Genomic DNA, 16,391 nt, shown 5'->3' with positions numbered 1-16,391 from the left:
TAATAATACTTTTAATAAAATTAAGTTCTTAATAGCACATTTAATACATTAACCCTCCCCCTTCTTGGTTTCTTTGCATTTTGTGCAACATCACTTTGACTCGATTATTCATGGGTCCGTTTTGTTTCCCGCCTTTATTTTGCTTTTGAAAACTTTTTCCTTGATGGATTTGTGTGTATCTTCACTAGATGCCTCAAATTAAGTCTGACCACAATCCTACTCTACTTTCTACAGTGGAGAGACCATCCCCCTGCCCCAGGGCCGTCTCCCTCCCACCCTACCCCACCCGCACCCTCCAGCAGGAAGGGGAAGTCCCCCCCCCCCAGACTCTACCTTCCCAAACTAGCGGGGTTTCTAGGACAAAAAGAGCAGGGGGGGGGATCTCCCTAGGTGGGGTGAGAAGAGTAAATCAGGAAGAGGGAGATGTGTTTGGGGCCTAGGGCCATGGAGGGGCACAGGACGGAGTCTCAGGTGTGGTGGAACAAGCCTGCTCCACATCCCATCCCGCATCCTGCATCCCGCATCCCGCATCCCCACCAGGGAGCACCCGCCCTGAGCCAGGGCCAGTTGAAGGCAAGTGCTAAAAAACATTAGTTGATTCCTCACATGCAAAAGCCAAGCTCCCTAGTTTTCTGAGGGAAGGGTGACAAGTGCCCTCAGGCCAGGGCACATGGGTGGCCCCGACCCAGACAGTTACAGGTTGAAATGGACTGAAACACAGGGTTAGGGGCAGGGTCCCCCAAAGTCCCTGCTGCCCTGCCCCTGCCTTCATATCGCTGGGGGCCCTGTTCTCCCAGGCCTCCAAGGATAGCATCTCCGCGGTACCTGGTGGGTGGGAAGTCCTTCTTGGAGTCTAACTTCTATGAAACAATAAAGCAACCCGGAGAGCACAGTCATGCTTTAAAGAGCCATTATCTTTGTTACCTCACCACTGCTGCAGAGGCCAAAAGGCCCAAATGGGTGGGAACAAGGACAGGGGACTGATCCCCTCAGTCCTCTTGAAGCTCTGAGGAAGTGGGAAGTATGTGCGTGTCTGTTTCTACAATGACCCACCAGGCTCTTGAATCAATCCGTGCTGGGGTAGATTAAGGTCACACTTCAAGGAGAACTTCCCTGGGGCCTGGGAGAAGTAGGCCCCGGAGGGTCTGAACTGAGCAGCCTCCACTGTCCCAGAGAGCCCCAAGAGGACACAGCATTTTGGAGTAAAGACTGCTCTGCAGAAACCAGGGCTGGACAGGGTGGTGGCCCCCAGGCACAGGGGTGCAGGCAACCACACTCACTCTCTCTGCTGGCCCCATCCAGCTCCTGTGCAGCTGAAATGATCAGTGTCCATCTTTCAAAGACCCTGGGGACCGAGCCCCTCATCTATTTGTCCTACAATTCAAAAATCCAAGGATTCTCAGAATCGACCCCAGCAGACTGGAAGGTCCGACCCGAACTAGCATCCTGCTCCCACCCTGGTACCTGGAGACGTGGGGGGGGGGGGATTCCTCACATGCAGGGTGGACTTGACCGCTTCCCTCATCTACTTTCCTTTTCGTTACAACTTTTATACATTCTACTGGACCCAGGGGCCCTCGATGCTACTAAACTTTAAGCTATCTGAATATCGTCTACTAAGTAACTAGTAATTCTTTCTTTTTCTCTAGGATTATATGAAATAAATTTGAATTATTATTATTATTAATAATTATTATTTTGTAGTATTTTTTTCTTTTAAACCCCTCGGTCTTTCTTTTTCTTCTCTTTCTCTCTCTCATTTTTGGTTAAACAAAACAAAACAAAACAAAACTATTTCTCGCACCTCTCTGAGGGTTCCCACAGGCCTCTAGGCCTCAGTTCTGGACTTCCCCTCCTCACTTGCCCCTGGGACAGGGCAGGGGAAGGGGGGGCAGCCCAGGATCCTCAGTCCAAGCGTCTTCCTTTCTCCTTAATCCCTTTCTTTGTTTGGCTCTGCCGGCTCCCCCGAGGGGGAGGGGAGCGGGGAGGGGGCCCATGGAGTGAAATCCAATCTACTAGCGGGGCCCCAGAGGGACCAGGTTCCCCCAGCCCCCCTGTCTCCACCACACATCCCAGGATGCTCCCCACGAAAAGCAAATGACATTCCTCCCCAAAAAAAAGTGGGGGAAAAAAGGAACGTAAACCCGAACATATATTAAAAACACTTTTTTTTTTTTAAGATTTAACTCTGAATACAAATGTATTTTTTTCTTCTTCTCTCCCTACATATATTCTAAACCTTCTAAAGTTTTTTTATTTTTTTTAAGGATCACTTTATCATAAAATAAAATATCCTTTTCATATAATAAATTACCTAATAAAAAGTCTTTTTTTTTCATATTAGCCCAGGTTCTTTGCTACATTTATACGGTAATAAACGCCTTTATTAAAATAGAATATTAAATTATAAAGAACTGCTTTTTTTTTTTTTTTTTGCTATTTTTGTTTTGTCTCCTCTGTGTTGGTCGCCTATCTCGCTCCCTCTCACGCTCTTTCTCTCCTCTGTTTTGTCTTTCACTATGTGTGTTTTGCGTTGGTTTCTAGGTTTGGCTCGATTCGATTCGTAAGGGTGGGACTGAATTTTCTGAGCCCCCTAGCGTAACAGTCTTCTGCCTTTGTGGGTAAGAAGTGGAGAGGGGGAGGGGGATCGACAGACAGACATCCCTTCTTCCCACCCCCCTCCCCACCCCCCTCAGCGACCGGAGGGCGCCCATTTGGTTTGGTTTCTATTGTACAGACATCTCAGGATGGCTCACATTGGCGGGAAGGAGGGAAGTTGTCACAGGCCACTTTCCTGACTGTGACCTCCTTCCTCTCCCCTCCCTGGCTGGTGGTGTGGAGGGGTAGGCCGAGGAGAGGTGGGTGAATTCACAACAGGAGGAAGGAGAGGAGGAAATCCCCCTCCGAACCTCCATCCCTGCACCCCCTCTCCATCAGATAGAATGGGACTTCCAAGCAAGAGTGCTCACAGATCAGCTAGAAAAGTCCACTCCACTATATACAAGAATCTCCTGGGACCCCCAGGGACTCCCATCCCCCACCTGCTCCCGGCCCGCCCGCGGAACCAGGAGGGTGGGAGGCTGGTGGCAGCCCCAGTGAGCCTTAGGGAAGCAGTGGAGGGGTGGTGCTAGGCCTGTTAGCAGTACAGGACCATACTGCACCCCAATCCCGCCTGTTCTGTGGCCCAGCGCCCTCTGAAGACCCAGCCTCTCTCCTCAGCCACAATGGGGGGGACAGAGACTTCATGATTTGCTCGCTAATAGGGGTTCAGGTCAGGTCCGGAGAGGGGGGCGGCTGGGTGTGGGAGCTGCATGGGAGGGGCAGACCCTAGGTCCACCAGCCTCTCTACCTGCCTCAGGCTCCTCCCTGCACAGCACACACTAGCCTGACTCTCCGATTCCACCGCCAGAAGTTCCAGCCCAAGAACTGTTCCCTAAATACAGTGCCCAAGGATGGGAGAGGCAGATGTTTGACCCTTAATGTACCCCCCGCATTTGTCCCCTCCTCAAGCTTTCACTGAGATTGGGGATACATTCCATCAAGAAATTCAGGGTGTTTCTTTGGAGGAGTGGGGAGGGCCTCCAGATGCTAGAAGAGGAATTAAGGAGGGGTCCATCCAAATGCTCTTCTCCCCTAGGTCTTCCCAGGTGGGTGGTGAACCCAAAGCTGCACTAGAAGGGGCAGGGGGAGGGGGAGAGGGAGGAAAGAGACTGAGGAGGGCAGGGCTGGGAGCCACAGCCATCAGGGGGAAGCAAAGAGGACAGCTGACGGAAAGAGAAGAAGGAAGAGGAGAGAGCCCAACAGGAGGAAAGATGGTGAGGAGCGGGGGCAGGGGTGGGCGGGGCAGAGAGGGGCTCACTCTCCGGATCCCTGCACCCAGCTCTGTGGGGAGATGAACACTGAGTCCCTTGTGGATTGACATGCCCCCCCACCCCAGAGAATCTGTGCAGACTTCTGGAAGGGCCCCAACACCCTTATGCCACTGGAAATCCAGGAGCAGATTCCCAAACTGGATTTCTCAGTGGAGGGTCTAAAGGGTCATGTGAAGAGGTCAAAGGCCAGGGCCAGCAAGGGCTGGAGGGTTGGACAGAGCACCTCTAGATATGGATGGTGATTCCCCCTCTGCAGAGGAAGGGGTAGTGTGACAGAGATGGGGTTAGACAGAGGGGGTCAGGACGCCTTAACGGCCACCTCTGGCAAAACAAAAGTTTCTCGTAGCTGCTTCCAGATTGAAGGGTGTGTTGAGGTATCAGAGTTGTAACTCTAGTAAAACTTCCTGCCTGGCTCCCTTCCCTCCTTTCCAGGATGGGGCAACTAGAGGCTCTCCAGGCGGCCCACCCCCCCCCCCAGCCACCGTCGCCTCCCCTCCACCTCCCCATGGAGCGAGTATCTCTAAGCACCTTGCCCCTTCGATCACTGATTTCCAAACCCCACCCCCACCCCGTGGAAAACAGATCCAGGGCAGGCCCCTGGGGAGGGACCCCGGAGGCCAGGGGCAGGGGACTTAGGAGAATATTCTGATGGCTTGCGTGGCTGTGATGTGGCAGACGGGACACTCCGGGTCCGTCCTCTCGCAGATGCGTACTGCACACTCCATGCAGAACAGGTTGTGTCCGCAGGGCACCAGCGCCGCAGTCACCTCGCTCTCGAAGCACACCATGCAGTCCCGCCCGCCGCCAGGGCTCCGCAGGCCGCCCCCCAGTTTGGAGAAGCCCTGTAGCGGCTCTCCGGGCGGGCGTCTGGGCAGGGCGGCCAGTTCCGGCCCTGCAGAGGCGGCCGGAGAGCGGTGCGCCCCCGGCGGCGCGGCGCGGGCCTTGGCGGAGGACGACGAAGACGAGGAGGCAGAGGAGAAGAGCACCGAGGTGGGCGTGGCGTTCTCCTGGCCCGCCCAGAGCGGGGGGCTGGTCTCCGCCACGCTGTAGTACACGTCTTGCTTGCCCACACCGTAGCCGGGGAACAGGTAGCCGCTGTAGCCGAAGTCGCTGCCCTGCTCTCCCAGACGCGGGGCCTCGAAGCCTGAGTCCACGGCGCACTCGCCGATGCATCCCAGACTGTTCTGGCGGAAGGTGGAGAGCGGCTTGCAGCCTGGCGGGTGCACGCGCCAGGCCTCGGAGTAGCGGCTGTCCAGGCCGGCTTCGGGGCTCCCCGCCAGGAAGTCGTTCTCGTTGTTGTACTCGAGGATCTTGCCCGTGCGCACTGCAATGTGCGTCTCGATCTCCTCGCGCGCGCGCTCCACGTTCCCCGGGGCCCCCGTGATCTCAAACACCGGGTCGCGGTCGCGGCTTGGCGTGATGATGTACGTGTTGGTCTGCTGCTGGATGCGCTTGATGGTCGCGCCCTTGGGGCCCACCACCAGCCCCACCACGCGGTAGGGCACCCGAACGCGAATGGTCACCTGGCCAGGCAGGGCAGGCGCCACGCCGAAGGCAGCGCCTGACTTGTTGCGGGAGGCGCGGATCATGGAGAAGTGCTCTGCTGCCGAGATGATTTCCCGTCGGGCTGTGGCCACGTCCTCCCGCCTCCCAGTCACCATGAACACGGGCTCCTCGCCTCGCACCGGGGTCTTGATGTACGTGTTGGTCTTGGCCCGCAGAGCCTTAATCTTGCAGCCTGGGATGGGGGAGGGAGAGAGAAGGGAGCTCACAGGCCAGAAAGGTCTGCGCTGGGGCCATTCCGCCCCTGCTCCCCACTCAAGGAGCGGCCGGCTCCTGGATGGTGGCTCCACGATAGTCACTTGCATATCTCAGATCTCCCCAACGTCAGCCACAGATTTCCACAGATTTCAGCCTTTCCCCGGTTCCGTTCAGGGCCCTCCTAAACCAATCATTCCTTGAAGCCAGAAAATTATCACTGACCCTCCCAGACAAGCCGCTTACCTCAAACCTATGACCTTCTCCCAGCCTTGTGCTGTTACCTCAATTTCTGTACTGGGTCCTGGCGGCTCGCAAACTTCCAGATCACTTCATCATACACCCCTCCTTCCACCAACGTCTGTCACTGACCTTGATCTTAACATAGAACCCCAAAGTACTGGACCCCACAACCTAACCCTGACTTGACCTGCATTCATGCAGAGTGTCCTCCAGTCTACTCAGGGACCCCTGACACCCATTTGCTGTATGATCTATGACCCACCCCCCATGGCTTCCACCCATTAGTGTCTCTCAGAAGTCCCCAAATTCATAGCAAGTTTGCAGAAACTGGCAGAATGTGGGAGACCCGGAAAGGTCTGAGAATTAGAGTCTCGAGAGGGAAGAAGTATGAAGATGCAAATACTGATGTGTGAGGTATAGCACCTGACCCCCATGGACACTCCCACCACCCTGGCTCCAGAGGGGGGTGCAGCTGAGCTGGGCTGGGGGCTGACGAGGGGAGGGACCCACGCTGGTGCTCTGAAGCAGGAGTGGGTTACAGCTGGGACACTGCAGGGAGAGGCAGGAAGGGAAAGAGGAAAGCCGAGACAAAGAGAAACAAAGACGGAGAAGGGAGGAGAGGAGTCAGGGAGGCTGGCACTGCTACAGCATCTCTCAAGGCTGCAGACCTCCGACGGCTGGGCCTCCCTCCGTTCCCTCTCCCTGCTACCAGCTTCCCACACAGCCGGGCTCAGGAGCTTTCTCAAAGCACACATGCCACACATCACATGTGTGAGTTTGCACATACATGGACCTAAGAGCCATGATGCACTGGGTGCCATTATCTCAACAATATTTGTGGTGCAACCCCAGGGTGCATGCGCATGCACACACACACATGGATAGCCCGTGTTCTAACCCATCACACACTACTCTCCCACCTCCATCATCCACGGCCCTCAGCAGGCACATTCCTCTGCACGCCCACAACTTTTGCCCCCCTGCACATGTAGACACATTCACACCCTTCTCCAGGTACGTACTCACTGTACCCTTTCTCATCCCACCACCCCAGGCCCTCTCCCGCCTCCAAACCAAGGCCAGCAGTCAGAGCTTTCTGACTCTGCCCCAGCCCTCCAGCCACAGGCCTGAGGGAAGTTCTCACTGGCTTCCTCTCCTTGCTTCACTCCATATGGCTTCTTCTCCAATCCCACCAGATTGGCAGGTGAGAGGATGGAGTGGGTTGGAAGCAGTGCTCCTCACCTTCAAGAGACCTCAGGAAGGAGAATTTGCTCCTCCCTTTTTGTCTTCAGACCTCTTGGCAGTTGAGAAGTTCTACCTGTTGTCAAGCCCACATCCTTGCTGCTTTAATGTCAGTCAATGTTTGTCCTATGTGTGAGGCACAGAGGAATGAGCAGCAGTGATTCCCTCTCCTACAACTTCTGCTCATATAGCCTGGTCAGCACCTGGGGACTGGCTCTAAGTTCTGGATCCCATAAACTTAAGAGAGAGCTGGGCATCTGTGGGGGTGGGGGTTGGGGTGAGGCAGACAGGCCAGGCAGGAGAAGAAGAAAAGCTAGGGTCCCAGAGGTACGGAACGGGTGGGCCTCATCCTGGGGTATGGAACTCTGGAGAAGCATCTCTGAGAGGGAGGACCACGGGCTTCACCTTTGTAGAGGTCAGAAAGAGGCATGTTGGCACTGCAGCGGGGGAGGGAGGTTAGATGAGAGGGCGGACTTCCCTGTACTTAAGGACCCGGGGGAGGCTTCTCTTCTCCAAATAGGAGAAATGCCCCACTTGTATGAGAGACAGGCCCACCTGCTGAGAGGCAGAAGAATGACTCCATGAAATCCTGGGGCCTCCCAAGTCCCACCCCCACACCCCTGAAAAGATATCGGTGTCCCCACCCAATTCCAGGGCTCTGGGTCCCTAGTTTCTGGCAACAAGAGGAAATCCAACTTTTTGAACCAGAAATCTCAAGAGATGGAGCGCCCCAGGGGGATGAGGGCTGTGCAGGGGAGTGGCATCTTCCCCTCCTCCATTCTGGATCTCCCCGCAAAATGCCCCCAACCCCCAAGCACTTCGGGTAGATGAGGTGGGGTGTGCTGTAGGGGCCCCCCCTGGCTTGCCTCCCCTCTTTCCCCCGGCCAGCAGCAGGCCTCCTCCCTCACTCCCAGCCGGAATGCAGCTTCTCTATTGTTCCCCACTGTGGGACAGCTCCTCCCCTGCTCCTCCCCCACCCCATACCTCCCCAGCCCAGCCCCCTTGCAATTTCCAAATCCCTCCCCCCCACTCCCCTTTGGGAAGCTGGGAGAGGGAAGGGTCCCCAAGATCCCGTCTGCTCAATCTGGACCCTCACCAACATACCCACCCCCATCCGCCCAGGGATGCTGGAGCAGAGGAGGGTGTGGTATCAGACACACTACATTGGATTAATTCTACACCCCCCACCCCAACAACACACCCAAACACACGCCCTCTAAGCAAACCTCCACGTGAAGGCTCCTCACCCCCCCAGCACGGCCCCTCCTGCCCTGTCCTACTCTCACACTACCAGAGACCCCTCTCCAGGCCTCTGGCCCCTGGCCGTGGCCAGCCCAGAACAAAAGCCTGAGAGGGAGGAGAACAGGTCCATGCCAGGACGTGGCACTTCGTTGGAGGCACCCCTTCCAAAACCCCACCACCGTTCAACTTTGGTGTGTGGGTGACCACAGGACTCCCTCCTCCCAGCAGCCCCCCTCCCCACCTCTCCCCTGGGCTGGGACCCTCCCATGAGCCACACCCCCTTCCATTCCTGCACTCAGCCCAACAAAGAGACAGATACTCAGTCTAGCTTCCGGAGCCAGGTCTCCCCCAAAGTCTGTAACTCCAGCTGTAGGGGGTCCCAGGGGTGCCCCCTCCCCAACCCACTAACAGATCCCGGAGCAGGGGCTTCTGAGTAACTCTGCACATTCTACCAGCTTTTCTGGCTAGGAGTGGACATCCCCTCCGGACAGCCTCCCAGGATTGGGAGAAGGATCCCCTCCCTTTCCCTCTCTCTAGGAGGGGATATTTCTTTGTCTAAAAGCAGAGCCCTAGGGAAGGAAGGATCTGAAGAACAGTCCCGGCTGGGGGTAGCAGGGAACTTTGTGGCACTTGGAAATCGGGGTAGGGGGCGGGTCCCCCTTTGTAGGGAAGGGACAGAGCCAGAGGCGGGCAAGGAGAGAGGAAATGAACTTTCCGTGCTGGGATGGGGTGCCCCCCACTCCAGTCCCTCTCCGCGGTCCCGGCGCCCGCTTACCTTGCCTGCCCACGATCTCGGCCACGTGCTCGGAGGTGGGCACGGGGACACACTCGGTGGTGTTGCTGCTGCCCTTCAGGCGCAGCTCGGCCTCTTTGTAGAGAGCGCAGAGCTTGGCGTCGCTGGCCCCTTTGGGGGCGGTGGGGGGCTGGGGCGTCTGCGCCGCGGGGGCCGCCGGCGGGGCGGCCGGGGGCGCCGCGGGCGGCGGCGGCGGGGCCGGTTGCGGGGGGGCGGCTGGCTGCGCGGGGGCGCCGCCCCCCCCACCTCCCCCGTCCTCGCCCGCCGTGGGGGCGGGGGGCTCCCCCAAACCCAGGAGGCAGAGTTGATCGAGAGCCAGCTGAAGGGCGCGCTCGTCTTCCAGCAGCCCTCGGTCCTTAGCGCTTCCCCCGAAACATCCTAGTTCTCCAAAGCCCCCATTTCTTTCCATTATTCCAGATACCACTAGACTAGGCATGGCGAAACAAAAGCTGGGGGAGAGAGGGAGAGAGGTGGTGGAAGGGAAAAGAGGAGAGGAGGGGAGGGGAGAGGAGGGGGGCGTGTGGGGAGGGGGGAACAAAGAACTGGGGAGGGGGGAAGAAAGCGAGATAGAAAGATAGACCCTCCCCCTAAGCCCCCCTCCCCAAACACCCTGTAACCCGACTCCCCTCGCCCCAGCCCCCGGGGTGGGGGTGGGGGGAAAGAGAAGCAAAACCGAGGAAGCAGCTCTCCTCTCCGCTCCGGGGGTGACGGGGGGCGGGGGGCTGCGGGATCTCTGCCCCCACCCCTCCCGCCTAGGACCCGGGCGGTCCTAGACCCCGCCGTCCAGACGCCCCCCTCAGGCTCCCGCACCGAGCCCTGGTCCGGGAGCGGCGCCCAGTGGCCCCCAGTCGAGCCCAGCCCCTTCCAGCGCTCAAACTCTTTTGTTTTAAATGAACTGGATGGAGCAGCATGGAACTGCGGGCGGGGGGGGGGGGGGCCGCGGGGGCGCCTGGGGCATGCCGGGAGTTGTAGTTTCCCGCCCTCGGGGGTGCGGGCTCGGGCTCCGCGCCCGGCGGAGGATGGGGACGTGCCTTGGGTCTCTAGCCCTGCTCCGAGGCCGAGCTGGGGGCGGGGTGGAAGGCGAGGTCCCTAATTTCTCCGAGGGGCGGGCGCGGGGGACGGAAACGGAGCGGGTTGGAAAAGGCTAACCGAGCGCCCCCTCCCCAGACGGGCTCCCCCCACCACCGCGCCCGCTTTCGCCCCCACCCCCCTCCCTGTCCTGGCCTGCCCGGGGTCCCCCCTTTCTTATGGTAATGAGGGGGCGAGGGGGCGGGAGCCGCCCGGCTGGGTGGCCGCGGCCCCCTCCCCGCCTCGCCCCCTCCCAGCGCGCTGCCTCCCCGCCCCTCCCTCCCCGGAGTCGTCCCGGCTGCGGGCCGCGGGGACGCCCTCTCCACAGAGCAGACAAAGCCCGCAGCGCGATGCGGGCGCCGCCGGGCAGTGCGCGCGGTGGAGGCCAGGATGGGCTGCGGGGCTGGAGGGCGGGACCCGCCGGCCAAAGACGGGGTCCGCTCCCTCCCCCGAGCGGCCAGCCGCCCCCATACTCTCCCGCCCCCCAGTCTCGGAGATCTGAGCTGCACCGACTGGGAGGTGAGTTAGTTCTCGTCCTTCCGAGCGGCCAGGGGAGGCGGCGGGCCGCGGAGGATGGGCGGGTGGAGGGCCGGGCGGGGAGGCAGTGGGAGTCTTAAAGCAAGATGTGACTTCACAGTTTCGGGGGAGAGCCCAGATCTCGGGGAGCGACAGGAGGAGGGAGGAGGGCCCGGGTCGACTGGGGACCAAACTTCCTTCAGGCCCTGGCCGTCCACACACGCCTTGGGGGTAATTTGTTCTCTGGCCTTCACCATCATTGCACTTGGCTTCACCCGCCTCTCCCCGCAAAGCCCGTTAATTCAGCTCCTTTGGACTCTGGACATTTGGTGAAAGTAAAAATAAGTTTTTAAGGCATGAATTGGACAGTTGGGTACTTCTAGAGGGACTTCAGGGAAGTCGAAGCATCTTGCAATCTTTTCTCCTCCCCTTACCCCGTATCTCCAGCATTTCTTTTGTCACCCTTTTTATCTCTGGGCCTTTCCCAAGAGGAGAGAGGGTGGCACTGCAGCTTGAGGCCTTGAGGGTGGGCTTTAAGAACTTCCCAAAATAATTTTATAAGAATGGGTGGGTGAGCCACAGTAGTAAGGTGTCCTTTTCTGGAGTGCCTTGGAAACCAAAAATCTGAACTGGTTTGTGAGGTAAAGTGCCTGGAGGCAGGAAACATGAGATGACCTCACAGAGCTGGCACTGTGAGGCTGTGGGGGCTGAGCTTTGAAGCCCAGTTCCCTAAGTCGCTTCTTGGAAAGAGTGGATGTGGACACCCATGGGAGAGTGGGGGCCAGAGTGGAGGATCTCACAAGGGCTTGGCACACTGCAGGACTTTTGCTCCCACTCAGCAGGACATCTAGAGGGAAGGGAGCCATGGCAAGGAACCCCCGGAGGACCCCAGAGCGGGGCAGGGGTGCCCCCCCCCCCATTGGAGATTTAACACAACATTAACAACAAGCTTTATGGCTTGAGTGGGAGAGGAAGCGGAGAGATGGGCTCTTGTGCCCTCTCCTGCTGCCCCAGAGACATGGATTGGTGGACCTGTGCCCCTGGGAATTACGGAGCTCTCCCCAGCTGGGCGCGGGCTCCTGCTCTGTGGACCAGATGACTGTTTTTCACCTTGATAGAAATAGCAAACAGTTGCATAGGACTTATTGTGTGCCAGGCATTTTTGTCACCAGCTCGTCTGAGCCTTCCCATCCCCATTGAAATGAGATTCCCCCTTGATACCCACCCCTGAATTTGTCCTGTTTCCCACTTTCCTCTCCAGTAAGCTAATTAAAGCAGGAGGTTAATGACCGAAGAAGCCTTGGGGATTTGGCCAGGGTGGAAAACAAAGGACCCAAACAAGTGTGTGTGTGTTGGGGAGAGGACAACTGCTGAATGGGAAGGGGTAGACTACGGAGTGGGCTAGGGAAGGCGGAGGTCCTGCTGGACCCACCTCACAGAACCAACAAAGACATCAGCCCCTGGGGTGTGTTTCTGCACCATGTGTCCATCCTTAGGGTCCTGCTGAGGCTCCAGACAAATACCCAAGGTGGGAGAGGCAAATGTGAAGGTGTGCCCCTGGAGGCATGGTGTGTGTGTGTGTGTGTGTGTGTGTGTGTGAGAGTGGACTTGGGTCCATGGCGTGGGTGAACATGCACACTGTATGGGGTATGTCCATCAACAGTGGGGACTCCCTGGCTGCCCAGCTGGCTGAGGAGCCCAAGGGTGGGCACCCAGAGGAGCCCAGTTCTATGGGGCTGGCTTTTGATGAGTCCTTCCTGGGCTCCCCCCAGAGGCCGATGGCCTCCTTTGTTCAAGGGACTCCCCTCCGCTGACACTTGTGTTGGCCAAGCTAGGTTTCCGCTCAAGGGCCCTCCTCTTCCTCCTTCCATCTGCCTGCCCAATCCAGAATTAAGGCTGAGGGCCTTAGCTAAACACTTTTGCTTGGAAGGAGACAGCGGTGCCCACCCCCCAGCCCCCCACTGTCTGCCTTATGACCAGAGAGTTACGTAGGTGGCATATTCCTCCACTCAGGGACTCAGAGGACAGGACTATCTCTCCTCTTTGTCATTGCCCACCATCTGGCCCCCCACTGCCCGGCACACAGTCCTGCCCAGAGCAGAAGCTCAGTAAGGGTGTGTTGACCTCACTGCATATTCTAAGCTTCATGGTGTCTGAGAGAGAAGCAGGCCTCTGGAGGCAAACATGCTGCTTGCCAGTTCTACCCTTTGGATGATCATTTCCTGCTGAGCCTCGATTTCCTCATCTCTGAAATGGAAAAATGAGCCCCTAGCACAGCGCCTGAGTACTCCTAGGTGTTCCATCAGTGTTGGTGTTCTGGCCCTGGCTCCTGGCTGGTTTCTTGTTGCAGGACTTGAGCTGGATTGTGATCCTCAATAATTTTCATTCATTCATTCTCTCGGCTGACTACTTCCTTTTGAGCTCTTAGGGTGTGCCACGTAGTGAAGGAGACTATGACCCACCCCGAGGCTCTGGAAGCCAGTTCTAGATCTAGCCTTGCAGGGAAAAGATTATCCCAAACCACCAGCAGATAATTCCAAAAATAATTCCTGTCGAGTACTGGAATGCAGGCAAAGTCTATGTCTCTGGCGCACGGGTGCACATGCGGGCCAGGCTCCTAGCCTCAGGCCCGAGGAACAAAGGACTCTGTGGAGCTGTTGCGTTGGCTGTATGTGCAGTGTGCATCTATTTGCAGGTGTATCTGTGTGTGCGTGTGTGCGTGTCTGTGTCTCCACACAGGCCTGACTGCAGAACACAGGCAGGGAAGGCAGCCCAGGGTTCACGTGGAGGCTGCAGGACAGGAACTGGGTGGCTGCTCCAGACTGCGCCTGTCTGTGTGTGCAGCTGTGTCCCTTTTCTGAGCAAACCTGAGCACTCTTTATCACCATCTATGCAAGTACCAAGGGATGGGGCCCACACCTAGCACTTGACCCTCCCATGCTCTATTCAGAGCCCCCAGGAGCTGCCCCACAGAGCTGACTGGCCCCCTAACAGAGGTCATAGCCTTCTTCCTCTCCTCTCCTCTCCTCTCCTCTCCATCTGTGTGGGCCAGCAGGGTCTCTTCTCCCATGTGTTATGGGGGCTCCCTTTTCTCTCCTGAATACAGTGCCCTATGGGAAGTCCACCTTGCTATCTAAACACCATGTTTCCTGCTGAGAATGCAGCCAGTTTTCTCTCTGTTGCTGGAACCCACTAACTCATTAATTTCAATCAATGAGAATGTATTAAGTAAAATTCTTTAGGACACACAAAAGAAATATCAGATGTGATCTCTGTCCTCAGCAAGACACAGAAACTAGACTATGTGACCCAGAGAACACAGCCCAATAGGATTAAGCCTGAGGGCAAAACGGTCTTTGGGACTTGGAGGGCCACAGAGAGAAGTGAGGAGGCCACTACAGGTCCTCCTGCTGTTCTGGACTGGTCTCCAAGGACTCTGAGGCCAGATCCAAGGTTTGGACCTGGACAGACGCCTCTGCCCTTCCCCTGGGCCCGCTCCAACACCACCCTCACCAGGTTCCCTGCACTCTATGATTTCTCTAGGGAAAACAGCTCAGAGGGGCTGGAGTGGAGCTAGGGTCCCCCTAGGACAGCTGGCTGACAGGGCCCCTCTGAGACTCAGGGCGGACCCTGGCGTCCGGGAGGTGGGTGATACTGGAGCTGTGACAGTTGGTCCCCAGATTCCTCTCCCAGTGGCGCCAGCTCTGGTTTCGGGCTCTCTTGGGGCAGGGAGGGGGAAGCCGTAAACGTGCCCTTGTCAGGTTGCCTGGGAGGGACTTTCCCCAGCGCCCTTTCCATGCCAGGCACAGACCTAGATGCCAACAGGGGATACTGTGCTTAGGACACAATCCCGCACGGGTGAATTAGCGGATATAAACCACGTGCTTGTTGCAGAGAATGTCATAGGTGGAATGACATAGAAGTTGAATGAATGAATGAATGAATGAATGAGTACTCGAACATCAATTATCTAATGGCCTCACTTTACAGAGAAGGAGAACCCAGGACCTATGACTGTCTTTTTTTTTTTTTAATATTTTTGTTTATTTATTCATGAGAGGCATACAGAGAGAGAGAGGCAGAGATACAGGCAGAGGGAGAAGCAGGCTCCATGCAGGGAGCCTGATGCGGGACTAGATCCTGGGACTCTAGGATCACACCCCGAGCTGAAGGCAGATGCTGAAACAGCTGAGCCACCCAGGCGTCCCAGGACCTATGACTGTCTTGTGTCTTCTTCTGTTCCATCATGCTGTCTTTTTTTAGGAAAGGGAAGGGGAAGTCAGAAAGAGAGGGGCTGGAAGGGACTCACCATTTCTTGAGTGTCTGTTGACTGCCAGGCTCTCTTCTCGGCCTCTACAGACTTGATTTCACTGAATCCTCTTTACAACTCTGTGAGGCTGGAGATGCCAGCTCTGCTTAATTTTAGGGACCTATGGCTCAGAGAGGTTAAGTAACTAGCTCAGGTCATACAGCTGGTCAACAGATCCTCTGGTGCTGGAAGCTAGTTCTATCTGACTCCAGAGCTTGGGACCCTGGAGGGAAAACGGTGACACCCACTGAGTGCCTGGAGGCAGGGAGCGGTCACTGAAACTGGAGCGGTTTGGAGAGGCTTCTGGGATGAAGTGGATCTGGAAGCCCTGGAATATCAGTGAGGTTAATCTTTAGGGAGATAACTGGAGGGACGGCTGGAGGCTGGTGCCAGAGGTGCCCAGGGAGGCCTGCTAGCTGGGCAGGTGGCTAGCTTGCCTGGATGCTGAGGATCAGGGCACAGGGGGAGGACACGCAACTTTGAACTTTGACCACGAGGTGGCGCTGCAGGCCGACCGCTGGGAGCGGCTCCAGCCTGGACTGGACAGGGGCCCAGATGTTTCCTCCCTGCCTGCCACAGCTCCATGCCCAGCCCTGCCTCCTCAAGTGTCACCTGAGCTCCCATCTTGCCCTTTGCTGGTGGGGCATCCAACATACGGGAGACCAGTCTATTCCTGACTCAAGGAGAAAGCCCAGGTGGCGGAGGTTGGGCATGCCCATGGTTGCACCAGCTGCTCCAGGCATCCTGAGCCCCCTCTCACTGCTTAAAGCTGGCTTCGTGTCCAACTGCCCTCCCGAGTTCCTGTGAAACACTGTTCAAGGAACAGGCCAAGGAAACCGACATTAGACGCCAACTGACCTGGGTCTGAAAGGCAACAGCAATAGTAATGCGAGCCTAGTAAGGAGTCAACTGTTTCTATCTAATTAGCCTATGTGAACACTTGCTGTGTCAGGTGCTGTTCTCGGCACTGGAGATTCGCACTAAACAGGATCTGCTGGTGCTCTCTCGGAGCCCATGTTCTGGGGTTGGGGGTGGGGGGAGACGGGACACAAGGACATAATGTAGTTTCTGGTTGCCATGGTCCCTATGAAGATAAATAAAGCAGGATGTGGGGTAGGAAGGCATGAGGTAGCAACTTGTTCCCTCTTCTCCTGCCCCCTTCACCCCCGTCCTCATCCTCTGTCCCACCTTCCTCCCTCAGCCCCCATGGGGGAAACAGGAGCCTTGGGCTGTGGGTACAGGGTCTGCAGCGGCACCTGCTCCCCCACCCCCACCGCACCAGGCATCACCTCCCACCCTGTGGTTCAAACTGGGAATCTGGAGCAGGCTGTGATTCCTGCCTTCCCCT

At 57.2% G+C, this 16,391-nt stretch overlaps 1 protein-coding gene and 1 long non-coding RNA gene across 2 annotated transcripts; both read right to left on the bottom strand.

The window, feature by feature from the left end:
- Positions 1–2,366: 2,366 nt before the first annotated feature.
- Positions 2,367–9,586, bottom strand: MEX3A (mex-3 RNA binding family member A). The gene is made up of 2 exons (XM_038543058.1): positions 9,133–9,586; positions 2,367–5,610 (listed from the first exon to the last, which is right to left on the bottom strand). The coding sequence occupies exons 1-2, from the start codon at positions 9,584–9,586 to the stop codon at positions 4,505–4,507; spliced, it is 1,560 nt and encodes a 519-aa protein (XP_038398986.1). The 3' UTR covers positions 2,367–4,504.
- Positions 9,587–10,836: 1,250 nt separating this feature from the next.
- Positions 10,837–11,338, bottom strand: LOC111096735. Its single transcript, XR_005362365.1, has 2 exons — positions 11,169–11,338; positions 10,837–11,052 (listed from the first exon to the last, which is right to left on the bottom strand). It is a non-coding gene; the product is annotated as an uncharacterized LOC111096735 (long non-coding RNA).
- Between the last annotated feature and the right edge of the window lie 5,053 nt (positions 11,339–16,391).

Source organism: Canis lupus, chromosome 7, assembly GCF_011100685.1.
Source record: "Canis lupus familiaris isolate Mischka breed German Shepherd chromosome 7, alternate assembly UU_Cfam_GSD_1.0, whole genome shotgun sequence".
In the NCBI taxonomy this organism is placed as follows: Eukaryota; Metazoa; Chordata; class Mammalia; order Carnivora; family Canidae; genus Canis; species Canis lupus.
This window is presented reverse-complemented; position numbering and strand designations above follow the sequence as displayed.

Coding starts and splice junctions, on each gene's coding strand:
- MEX3A (XM_038543058.1), bottom strand. CDS start 9,586: ATGCCTAGTCTAGTGGTATCTGGAATAATGGAAAGAAATGGGGGCTTT. Junction 5,611..9,132: donor CGAGATCGTGGGCAGGCAAG/GTAAGCGGGCGC, acceptor CCCCCATCCCAG/GCTGCAAGATTAAGGCTCTG.